Raw genomic sequence first — 12,145 nt, forward strand, 5'->3', positions numbered from 1 at the left:
TCCATCTCCCAACAGGACACAAGGCCCAGAATAGCAAGGTCATGAGCGTGGGTAGGGCCTCCTGGAGGTGGGGGCTGAGGCTGAGGAGCATGAGGGTGTGGGCTCCTTGCTGCCTGGGCAGGGAGTGAGGCAGGATGCTGAAAGGCAGAGCTGGACAGCGGGGAAGGGAGAGGGCCGAGCTCAGCGGGTGGGATTCTTCAGCCCCAGGCCCCTCCTTGTTGGCACCCACTGCCCCCAGAGCTGGGAAGCCCAGGGGTGCCCTCTGTTGGAGGGCACAGCCGCGGATCAGGAAGACTAATTCCAAGAGCAGAGCCTGTGTTTAACGGGGTGGAGGGGTGTGCCACAATGGGGGTGGTGTTATAAACTCAAATGCCCACAGGGCCAGGCCCTCCCAGGGAGCAAAGTGAGCTGGTGGGGATGGGGCAGATGTGGAAATGGACCCACAGCTGGAAATGGACCCACAGCTGGATCTTCTAATTTTTAAGAGAAGCCAGTGATTTTTTTTTTTTTTTAGACAGAGTCTTGCTCTGTTGCCCAGGTTGGAGTGCAATGGTGCAATCTCGGCTCACAGCAACCTCTGCCTCCTGGGCTCAAGCAATTCTCCTACCTCAGCCTCCTGAGTAGCTGGTATTATAGGCGCGCACCAACACGCCCGGCTAATTTTTTGTATTTTTAGTAGAGACGGGGTTTCTCCACGTCGGTCAGGCTGGTCTCGAACTCCTGACCTCAGGTGATCCACCCACGTCGGCCTCCCAAAGTGCTGGGATTACAGGTGTGAGCCACCGCACCCAGCCTGCGATCTGAATTTTTAATGTGAAACTCAAATGGACACCATGTCCAGGCCAAGCAAACCATGTCAGCAGCTCTGACTCAAGATGAAACTTCACATGTCACAGATGAGGATGCTCAGGCCCGGTGTGGCTACACCTTGCCCAGGCCAGTGAGTGGCAAGGCCAGGACAGAAGCTAGTGCTCTCTGCCGTCCACCCTCCAGCCTGGCTCTTAGAAGGGGGGGCATTGGGCCCCTCTGTGGCTACTCTGTGACTGCCACATTCAATCTCTTCCAGCACAGCCACCATGCCCCCCATCTCTTGCTGCCAGCTCTCTCTAGGGTAGGAAGCCATAACTCAGGAAGGGCCGCTGGAGATCACCATGCCTGCCATTCACAGCACCGTCCCATGACAAAAACTTGCAGGAGACCCCAAGAGCATCATTTAGTGCTCCACAAACAAGGCTGTCAGAGACAGGGATGGCCCTGAAAGCACAGCACTGCAGAGCGATGGGGACTCAGCCTGGGCCAGCCCTCTGGCCTGTGGGCACTGAGTGGGCTGCCTTCCCAACCCAACTGTCCCCAGTCCCCACAGCAAACACTGGCCATAGCCATCACGATAGAACCGAGATAAACCTTTTTATTTATTTATGCTTCTCCATTTTGTTTAAAACAACAACAACAACCACCTTAATGTAACTGACAGCCCTTCCCCCTCGCCCTGCCTCGGGCTGGGGGTGGTTAATGGGGAAATGGCCCCCAGGGTGGGGCTGACCAGAAGAGCCCCTCAAGGAGCTCATGGAGCCCAAATCCCCTGCCCTGGGGAAGGGACCTGTAGTGTGTGACGGGAGCCTCTCCCGAGCCTCTGCTTGTACCATCAAAGATGCCCTTGGCTGACAAGGGTCAGGAAGCATGGGGGAGGGATTTTGGCCTCCTCTGTCCCTACCCAGCCCAATCTAACAAGCAGGGCTGGGGGGCTTAAAAAGGGTGGAGCGGGTGGGGTCGGCTCACACAAAGGAGTACTGGTTGTTAATGGCCCTGAGGTGGCCCCCTTCCTCTCCATCACCCCCTAGTGGTGACTGCTGCAGCTGCACCATTGGGGGCACCCCCACATCCCCACCAGACCCAGCGCCCTGGGCCTCTGAGCCTGGGGCTATGGCCTCTTCCAATTCAACCACGGGGACCAGCTCAACCACGGGGACCAGCTCTTCCGGGACCCCTCCACCGCCCGCTTTCTCTTTCTCTTGCCTCTCTTTGGCTGCTGCGGCTGCTGCTGCCGCCACTTCTGGCGCCCTCGACGCCTCTTCTGCCCCAGGCTGTGGGGGATCTGTCCATGAAGGGGGTTCAGGGGGCTGGGGTGGGTCATGGGAGGTGTTCGGTTCTGGATAGGAATGGTAAGAAAACAGACTGATTGTGGAGGCAGGTGAGCTCCTGCCGCGGCCTCCCCTTCACTCAGCCCCCCAGGAGCATGGCTGTCTCCCCACATCCCATCTCCTGAGCAACCCCCCCATCCATGGAAGATGGATCATGGGCGGTGGTGAGAGGAGGACCACACTTACACACAGTCACTCGCTCCGAAGGGCATGAGGGTGCAGGAGGCATCGGGGTGGCATCCATCTCCCTCGCACACCCCCGCATGGCTCCCAGCCTGCTCCCGGCCTGGGGGGAGGGGCAACGTGGGGACAGATGGGACGGTGGGGCAGGGGAAAGGGAGAGATCAGACAGGGACATGAGACATTGAGGGAGGAGGGAGGGGGATCAGACCGAGCGTCTCCGGGAAGGGCAGGCCCAAGGCCAGGCTGCGACAGAGGGCAAAGACAAGGCCAGGATGGGTCCAGGAGACAGACAGACAATGGAACAGAGGATCCGATGGAATGGGGATGCGCCCGCCCACCTCTCAGCTGCCGCCCCGGCTCAGGCCAGGAGCCTTCTACCTTCCTGTGTCCTATCAACGCGTTTCTTTCCCTTCCAAACCCCGAGGCACAGCAGCCTCCTCTACCCTGCTCTCCCAAGCAAAGCTTCTCCTTGTCATAGCCCCCCCCGCCCCATCTTTCTGGCACACACACCTCACTTCTTGGGTGCACGGGCACCTCCTCCCCTGCAGACCTGCTCTGCTCACCCTGCTGTCGCTGGGAGGATGGGACATAGCTGACAAGGACAACATCACTGGAGCCTCCCGACTCCAGAGGGATGGGGTGCACCCGGAAGTGCTCGAGCATATCGAAAATGGACTGGAACCACAGGTGCTGGACCCGGCACTGACCCTCCTCGTTCAGCGACAAACGCAGGTGCTGAGGGAGGGATGGGGGAGGTGAGGTAGGAGCCAAAGGCCCTGCCAGGTACAAACCACCTCCCCTGGCAGCGCTCTCCCACCCCACTGCCAACTATGCACAGAACAGAGCCTTTCCCACAGGGTGGCTCACCTTGGCCTTGCCCTGGAAGTTGAAGGTGAGGACATATTCACCCCGCCTTGTCTCACTCTGGCGCACCAGGAAGACACCATGGGAGCCAGTGCCGCCAGTCAGCACCAACTGTGCAGCCTTGAGCCGAGAGAGCATCCCGTGGAACCAAGGATACCCTGAGAGGGGCTGGTCCCCCTCACCGCTCTCTGGCTCCCCCTGGAACAGGAAGGACCCTTCAGGAAGGAGAGAGGGAGGGAAACCAGGGTGTCAGGGCAGCCTCCCCATCCTGGGAGAAAAAAGCCTTGCTTTCCCCTGAAGGCGCCTGCTCCCCGCATGCATCCCCAACTCCCCTGGGCCAGCTCCCTCGGGATCCCAGGAGAGGTGGTCAGGAAGGTAGGCACCCAGGCCTGGAGACGTGCACACTCACACCTCCGGTACCTGTGGCTGTTTCTGGAGTGTCCAAGGGAGGGTAGGGGGCTGAGAGGGGATGAACTGTCCCTGCTGGGGGTCCCTCTTCAATGGGGATGCGGGGGGGCAACTCTGGGGGAAGCAGTTCCATCGAGTCAAAATGGGAGGCGGCAATGGAGGCAGAGCTGGGGGAGATGGATGCCGAGGGGCGGTCTGAGAGGCCCCCATATGCCCCTGGAAAAAAAAAAGGGCAAAGCTGAGAACCCAAGAAATTCCTCTTCTAAAGGACTGTCCTGGGCCCATTTCCTCACCAGTAGTCTCCCCCGTGTGCAGTCACTAGCCAAGATGCCAAACAGCTCTGTGGGTAGTGACCCCTGATGCTTTTACCAATGGCTCCTAACTGATGCTTCCTGCGCTGCTGAGGGACTGCAGAATTACTGCAAGGAGGTCCTAAAGTCCCAATATGTCTCCATCTTTTTTCTGAATCAACAGCTAAACGACTATTGCAGAAACGGAGGGTAGAATGCCTTAAATATATATATGCATGTTTTTGTAGAGAAGGGGTCTCGCTATGTAATAGCCCAGGTTGGCCCTGAGTTCCTGGACTCAAGTGATCTGCCCACCTCAGCTCTGGGATTACAGGCGTGAGCCACCGTGCCCAGCTGCCTCAAATATTTTGACATTCAAAAGGAGTCCTGGGCCGGGCGTGGTGGTTCACACCTGTAATCCCAGCACTTCGGGAGGTTGAGGCAGGAGGATCACTTAAGGTTAGGAGTTCAAGAGCAGCCTGGGCAACATGGTGAAACACCATCTCTACTAAGAATACAAAAATTAGCTGGACCTAGTGGTGCACACCTGTAATCCCAGCTACCTGGGAGGCTGAGGCAGAAGAATTGCTTGAACCCGGGAGGCAGAGGTTGCAGTGAGCTGAGATTGTTTCGCCGCACTGCAGCCTGGGCGACAGAGCAAGCCTCTGTCTCAAAACAGACACACACACACACACACACACACACAAACACACACACAGAATTCTGGGTGACAGAGCAAGCCTCTGTCTCAAAACAGACACACACACACACACACACACACACACACACACACACACAAATTCTGGGCGACAGAGCAAGCCTCTGTCTCAAAACAGACACACAAACACACACGATTCTAGCTGGACACAGTGGCTCACGCCTGTAATCCCAGCCCTTTGGGAGGCCGAGATGTGAGAATGACTTGAGCTCAGGAGTTCAAGACCAGCTTGGGCAACATTGTGAGACCTCATCTCTTACAAAAAAATAAAAAATTAGCTAAGTGTGGTGGTGGCACACGCCTGTGGTCCCAGCAACTTGAGCAGCTGAGGCAGGAAGATGGCTTGAGCCAGGGAGGTCAAGGCTGCAGGAAGCTGTGATTGCACCACTGCACTCCAGCCTGGGAGACATAGCGAGACCCTATCTCAAAAACAAAAACACAAACAATAATTTTTTAAAAATAAAAAAATTTAAAACACACACACACAAAAAAGGTGTCCTTTGTTGAACTATAGGACAAAGCCCCTAACTCTAAGAGGCATCAAAGATGCTCCTTCTATTACTCCCCCAACCCACACCAACCTGAGCTTTACCTTACCTTGTATTCATGTCTCTTCCACTTTAACCCAATTATCCCATCCAATTTGTCCCCATATCCTGGGCCCTCCCCACAGGTCTCTGCTCTTGCACTTCGTGTCCCCAGGCGTGTCCTCTCCTCTCCTCGGCGTCGCAGTCCCTGTCTCTCCCACCTTCCCCTGCTCTCTTCCTCCCGAGCTCCCAACGTGCTTCCTGCTTGTGCTGCTCAGGGGACACTAAGCTTTCTACAGGGAGTGATGTCAACCCAGCTGAAAGCCTCTAGAGGACAAGGAGCTCATCTCAGGCATCCTAGCTACCCCATCCTGGCCCAGGACACACAGCAGGGCCAGGTATGCACTAGGGCCATCCTCCAAGTCTGTCCAACAGCAGGCCACTGCCTACACAAATGTCATAGGCAGGCAGTGCTCAGAAGACAGGCGTGTGGTGCACAGACGGCATGGCTTGGGAAATAGGGTGGCACAGCCCCTGTCTTCCTCAGTGGCCCTCAGATGTCCTCTCCCTGGTCTTAGCTACTGAGATCTGATGAGATGCAAGGTCCACTCTAGATCTAAGATTCCATGATTCACGTGTTCATTCACTGAATACAGCCTGTGTGCTAGGCACTGTGCAGCTGGAACTCAGAACGGAGGGTCAGGAGAAAAGGCTATAGTGGAGGCCAAACCTGGAAATACGAGTTGGGACCGGGTGACACATCTTTGCGTGTTTATGTGTGTGGGTTGGGTATGTGTGTTTGGTCAGAACAAAAAGTACGGAGGCAAGAGAAAATGTGATTGCTCCTGACAGACACAGAGATGCAGAGTAAGAGCAAAACAAAGATTTCTACAAAGTGTTCCAGAAGCTTGGAGAAAACAACCATTATTTCCAGCCAGAGTGGTGGCTGGCAGGACACTGACTGAAAAAGTGACAAGGCTGGGCACAGAAGGCTGGCTAAGGTTTGCTTGGGGACTGCGTGGGGTCACGATTATTCTAAACAGCAAACTGTGGCTGTGTTCAGGGACAAAAGACCAACATTTGGTGGGGTTGGGGTGGGGCATCTGGAAAACAGGGATGGGGGCACAGTGGAGTCTGGAGAGGGCATGGCGCCTGACAGCAGGGGCCCCGCATGGCAGATTCCGAGGCTCCGAGCTCTCTATGGCTCCACCCTTACCCTGCGACAGGCGGTCATTGCTCTCGCTGGGTCCAAGCAGCAGGTCCTGGCTGGGTAGACTCTCCGAGTGATTCAGGCAGGACAGCTCCAGGCTGTCTGTGTTCTCCCTTGTAAGGAATGAGGTCCCAGGGGCCAGAGGGAGGGTCATGGGGCGGGGACTGGTAGCAGGGCAGGGTCTGCAGAGACAGGGAAGATGGTGCTGGGAGGAAAGCCACCAGGTGAGAGGCGCAAGGCTGTTCCCCAACCCCAGCTTATGTCCGTTAGCGACAGAAGTCAGGCTCCTCACCCTGGGCTCAGGCATTCTTGGATGTCAGACACCCAGGCCTTCACATGCTGGGCATCCACTGTCTCCAGGATATACTCGGAGGGACCTTCCACCTACAGAGAAGAGACGACGCCTCAGCTGGGGCAGGGGCAGAGAGGAGGCTTAATCGACGCCTAATGAGAACAATGTATGTAGGCTGTCTAAAAACAAGATGCATTTGAATTTTCTCTGGAGGCCGGGTACAGCGGCTCACAGCTGTAATCCCAGCACCTCTGGAGGATCACTTGAGCCCAGGAGTTCGACCAGTCTGGGCAACATAGTGAGAACCTGTCGCTAAAAAAATTGAAAAATAAAATTAGGCGGGGCCAGGTACGGTGGCTCACACCTGTAATCCCAGCACTTTGTGAGGCCAAGGAGGTTGGATCACAAGGTCAAGAGTTCATGACCAGCCTGACCAATGTGGTGAAACCGTCTCTACTAAAAATACAAAAATTAGCCAGGCGTGGTGGCAGGCGCCTGTAGTCCCAGCTATTCGGGAGGCTGAGACAGGAGAATCACTTGAACCCGGGAGGTGGAGGTTGCAGTGAGCCGAGATCATGCCACTTCAACTCCAGCCTGGGAGACAGAGTGAAACGCCGTCTCAAAAACATACAAAATAAAAATAAAATAAAATAAAATAGGCCGGGCGCAGTAGCTCACGCCTATAATCCCAGCACTTTGGGAGGCTGAGGTGGGCGAATCACAAGGTCAGGAGATCGAGACCATCCTGGCTAACCTGGTGAAACCCTGTCTCTACTAAAAATACAAAAAAATTATCCAGGCATGGTAGCGGGCACCAGTAGTCCTAGCTACTCGGGAGGCTGAGGCAGGAAAATGGCATGAACACGGGAGGCGGAGCTTGCAGTGAGTCGAGATTGTGCCACTGCACTCCAGCCTAGGCGACAGAGCGAGACTGTCTCAAAAAAGTAAATAAATAATAAAATAAAATAAGGCCAGGCACAGTGGCTCACGCCTGTGATCCCAACACTTTGGGAGGCCAAGGGGCGTGGATCACTTGAGGCCAGTTTGAGACCAGCCTGCCGAACATGGCAAAACCCCATCTCTGCTAAACATACAAAAAAATTAGCTGGGCATAGTGGTGCACACCACCAGTAATCCCAGCTACTCAGGAGGCTGAGGCACGAAAATTGCTTGAACCCGGGAGGCAGAGGTTGCAGTGAGCCAAGATCGCGCCGCTGCACTCCAGCCTGGGCGGCAGGGCGAGGCTCTATCTCAAACGTAAATAAATAACAAAATTAGCTAGGCATGGTGTCACATGCCTGTAGTCCCAGCTCCTTAGGGGGCTGAGGCAGGAACATCACTTGAGCCCAGGAGTTCGAGGCTACACGAGGCTACAGTGAGCTATGATCAGGTTGCTGCACTCCAGCCTAGGCGAAAGAGGGAGACCCTGTCTCTCTAAAACAACCACAACAACAAAAACCCCACAGTTCTCTTTGAAGTGGAGGCATTGTTTTTGAGAGTAAGAACATTTCCCTGTCTTCCCCTATCCCAGAAAAGCTGCAGCCCCAGGGACTGGACACATATATATACCTCCTTTCGGCGACGACACTTACTTAAACGCGCTGAGGGCTTTCTCCTTAACACAAGCACTGCAGGCAGGTGGGAAGCTGAATTCCTACCTTAACCACAAACGTGTTCTCCCTGTCAGGCATCTCCAGGGCTGTGGTTGTCCGGACGTCTGTGATAGAAGAGCAGGGGATGCTGAGTCGGGGCCGAGAGGCCTAGGTCAGGAGAAAGAAACAGATCCGGGTGTTTGGTTTGCAAAGACCACTCTTCCCTTCCCTCCAGACATTCATCTTTCCTTCTACATCCTCAGGAAGTTAGACAAAAGGCAGTCACACTGCTTTCTCAGTCCTGCCCGCAGCTGCTAACACAGAGCCAGGAGCCAGCTTTACCAACAAAAAGTGAGCGACACCAAGGCTGTGGGCTGGTAAACCCCAGAGCTTATCTGCAGGGCTGTGACCACTCTGAGCACTCTCTCACTTGCTCTCAGTCACCTACCCTCCAAGGGGCCTCACCTTGGGTGGTACAAAGAACTCCAGGCGACTTCCTCCTCCTCCTTCTCCTTCACTTCGAAGCAGCAGGCGACACTTCTGCCACTGAGGCTGCCCTCCTCCCCCTGAAGGAGGCCCAGCCACCCCTCCTCCCCGGCCCACTCCGGCTGGGTCAGGGGCTGCCTCCTCAGCCCCCATGAAACTCAGCAGCTCTTCCCTCTGCACCATCCCTGCTCCATCCTTCAAGGTGCCCCCTCCCCGACTGAGTCTCAGCCTCTCAAAACGGTGAGTCCATCTTTCCCCAGGGGACGTTCCATCACTGACCAGTCCCCTACCAACGGTCCCAGCCCCACCAGAGGAGTTGGAGTTGCTGTTTCCACCTAAGACTGGGGGGCCTGACGAGGTCTCCAGGGGCCCAGCCGAGGAGGCAGGGTCAACGGTCCCCCGCCACTGCAGGATGCCACGGACTGAGCCTCGGACGGAGCGACCCACTGAGCGCAGGGAGAAGCGCTTCTTGAGCTTCGGCTTGGAGGAGGTTGTAGAGGAGGAAGAGACTGAGGAAGGGAGGGGGCCGGCCAGGTCCTCAGATGATCGAGAAGGGCCCAGCACAGCCAGGGGCCCACCCACCCTGCAGCTCTCAAGGGACAGGTCATGTGGCGAAATCTCCGCACCAGGGCTCAGGGGAGCCAGGATGGGTGGCGACAGGGAGCCAGAGGCCCGGGCCACCTCGGCCTCAAAGTGCTGCAGGAAGAGCTCGGCAAAACGGCGGGAGAAGGCAGCCTCGGCCCCGGGCCCCGCATATTGGGGGTGGGAGGCCAGGTAGAGGCGAAAACGGCGGGCAAAGTCCAGAGCTGCAGCCCGGGCGTGGGACTCACAGAACTCCCGCCAACTAGGGGGCGGGGGTGGGGGCAGCGGGGGAGACGAGGGGGTGGCCCCGTCCTCTGGGGAAGGGGCACCATTCATGATGGGCCCCAGGAGGTGGAGAGGGGGAGCCTGCGGGGCACAAAGAGGGAGGCGGCCAGAAGACGAGGGGTGGGCGGCAGCAGCTGCGGAAGGAAGAGAGAGGCACACACGAGGGTCACTGCTGAGGGTGCACTGGAGGCTGCATCCCACCCCCAGCCAGAGACATCCGACCCTACTTCAGACTCCGCAGAGAGCAATGGGAAAGGGAGCCCAACACCTCCCTTCCCTCTCCCAGATCCTGGCACCCTGCAGGCCCCAGCCAACTGGCTCCCCAGCGTCTAACCTGCCCTGAGCCTGCCACATTTGCCCCCACTTTCCTTAGCTTTGGATCCAGCGGTAGAGGGCTTTGGAGCACCTTCCCCCTAAAAAAGAGAACTTTTCCAGACCCTCCTTCTCTATGTCGGATCCTCCAATATTCATGTCACACTTCCCATGACCATTCTAGAGGCTCCCACTTGGTTATCTTACCTTTCCCTGAGAGGTTTCAAAGACCTCTCGAACAGATGAGGAAACCGAAGCTCAGAAAAGTTTCAGAACTCCAAGTCTACTATTTTCCCCACTTCATAGTCCCTGTCCCCAGGGACCGGCTGGGCCAGCCTCAGCCATAGCGCCTCACGGCCCCAGCTCACAGGCAACTAGAGGGGAGCTGGGACACTAGACCTTAGAGAGCCTGCCTCACACATCTTAGGGTCCAGCTCTTCGGAGGGGGCCGATTCATTAATGAGGATGGATGCATGATGGACCAAAACAGTAATTGTCTTGAAAGCTGACCCCAGAGTCCAGCACCCACGCACTGCGTGAAGGAGATTTGAAACAGCTGCAGCCCACTTCTTTGGTATCCCTTCAGTCTGGGGCCAGAGGCCGCAGGGGCCCCAGAGGAGAAACTGGGTTGGGTCAGGTCAAGTCTTTGCTGGCCTCACGTGAACAAAACATCACATGGAGAGCTGGGGCCCTATGATTTTTCACCTTCCTCTTCTCCCACTGGGGAGTATGCCCTAAAGGCAGGTTAGCCTTCTGGTTAAGGCCATGGACTTGAATCAGACCAGGGCTCAAACCACCTTATGAGCACCCAGTCCAGCCACCTTATGAGCGATGTTATCTTGAACAAATTCCACGTCCTCTCTGGGCCTCCGTTTTTGTATCTGTTAAACAGAGCTAATGATCCCTCCACCCTCGAAATGTTGAGAGAATTACATGGAATGGGATATGTCAGCGCTGAACGCAAAGTAAGCATCCGCTAAACGACTGCCATTGTTACTATCTTCATGTGGGAGAAGAATATTATAGTTCCAATTTTCTAAAAGAGAAATTAGAGAAAGGAGCCCTCTCAAGGTCTTACAACTAGAAAGTGGCAGAGCTGGGTGTGGAATTTACAACCCTTGGCTCTTTTGTTAGCGCTCCTCCCCCTAGGCAATACTGGAAGGTGACAGCCCCAAGACTGGGGCCAAGGCAGCTCAGGAAAGTCTCCCCAAACCCTCAGCGACCTCAGGCTCCTGTTCAAACCTACAGCCAGGCTGTAAGTCGGCGAACCCTCCCCTTTCTCCTGGGCCTCGACCCTACAAGCTCAGATGGCTCCAACCGCAGGGACAAGTCCAAACCAACGAGAAACAGGAGATGCAGGAGTCATGGAGCACGGGGGAACCCAGCCAAGAAGTGCAGACCAATCTCCAGCCAGCGGCCACCTCGGCTCACACAGGCCCACCCAACCCTCTGCACCGCAGACAGACCCAGCCCCCTTCAGGCCCGCTGACCCTGCGACTCCTAAGCTGGTGACTCAGTTTCTCTTCTGCCAAGCAGGACTCAGACACATTTTCCCGGTGCACCTGCCTCCTGGCTCAGTTCTGATATTTCCCGAAGGGCGAGTGGTGGAGGGTGCAGGCTCCGCTCTCGGCTCGGACCCTCCGGGCCCGGTGGTCCATACACTCCGACCCGACCCTACTCCCTGGACACCCCCCAGCCGCCCATTCTCCGGGGCCGCATCCGCCTCGGGGCCAGCCCTGTCTGCTGCACTCTCCGGGGCTGAGTGCCCCTCCAGCCCCCGGCCCTCCACGCCCACCCCCACCCAGGGATCCTCTCGGGCGCCAGGGCCGGGTCGCGGAGAGGGAAGAGGCACTTGAAGAGGGGGGTTCCGGTTCCGGTCCCACCTGCATCTCGGTCCCCGCGGTTAACTCCGGCGGCGGCGGCGGCGGCTCCCGCTCCCTTCGCCCCCACCCACTACGCGACAAGCGCCCAGCCCGGTTCCGCGCAGGCGCCAGGACCCCCTTTCCCGTCGCTGAAGGAAGCGACCATAGAGAACGGCGGCGGGAGGGAAGGGCACCTTCATACTTACTTCCGCCATCCTCCCACTCGGCGCCGACCCCGGGAGGCCGAAGACGGTGTGAATCTCGTAGGGCTTCAGTGCCTTCTCCAGTTGCACCTAAAAGCGACCACAGACGCAGCGGGGGAAGGGCTTGGATCCCACCAGAGCGTCCTCCCGGAGTGAATTCGGGACAAAGGGGCGATGTCGACCATAGAGA

General features: G+C 56.9%; 1 protein-coding gene across 8 annotated transcripts; it reads right to left on the reverse strand.

The window, feature by feature from the left end:
* Positions 1–1,393: 1,393 nt before the first annotated feature.
* SH2B1 (SH2B adaptor protein 1) lies at positions 1,394–12,112 on the reverse strand. 8 transcript variants are annotated; one of them, XM_032155729.2, is made up of 10 exons: positions 11,774–11,893; positions 8,691–9,712; positions 8,292–8,393; positions 6,634–6,725; positions 6,348–6,523; positions 3,609–3,812; positions 3,192–3,403; positions 2,835–3,059; positions 2,328–2,427; positions 1,394–2,149 (listed from the first exon to the last, which is right to left on the reverse strand). In XM_032155729.2, coding segments are annotated over exons 2-10 (2,052 nt in total). In that variant the 5' UTR covers positions 9,630–9,712; positions 11,774–11,893; the 3' UTR covers positions 1,394–2,147. The 8 variants fall into 8 exon arrangements, with proteins under 8 accessions (XP_032011620.1, XP_032011621.1, XP_032011617.1 ...); XM_032155730.2 differs by having other exon boundaries at positions 2,888–3,059; positions 11,774–11,892; XM_032155726.2 differs by lacking the exons at positions 2,328–2,427; positions 11,774–11,893 and adding an exon at positions 11,959–12,112 and having other exon boundaries at positions 2,888–3,059.
* Positions 12,113–12,145: the final 33 nt, after the last annotated feature.

The sequence above is a fragment of the Hylobates moloch genome, unplaced genomic scaffold (genome assembly GCF_009828535.3).
Source record: "Hylobates moloch isolate HMO894 unplaced genomic scaffold, HMol_V3 SCAFFOLD_6, whole genome shotgun sequence".
Lineage (NCBI taxonomy): Eukaryota > Metazoa > Chordata > Mammalia > Primates > Hylobatidae > Hylobates > Hylobates moloch.

Excerpts from the sequence above, each read along its gene's own strand:
- SH2B1 (XM_032155726.2), bottom strand. The coding sequence starts at position 9,629 with ATGAATGGTGCCCCTTCCCCAGAGGACGGGGCCACCCCCTCGTCTCCC. Across the intron at positions 8,394-8,690 it reads AGTTCTTTGTACCACCCAAG|GCCTCTCGGCCCCGACTCAG; the intron begins GTGAGGCCCCTT and ends CTCCTGACCTAG. Across the intron at positions 2,150-2,887 it reads ATCCTCCCAGCGACAGCAGG|AACCGAACACCTCCCATGAC; the intron begins GTGAGCAGAGCA and ends ATTCCTATCCAG.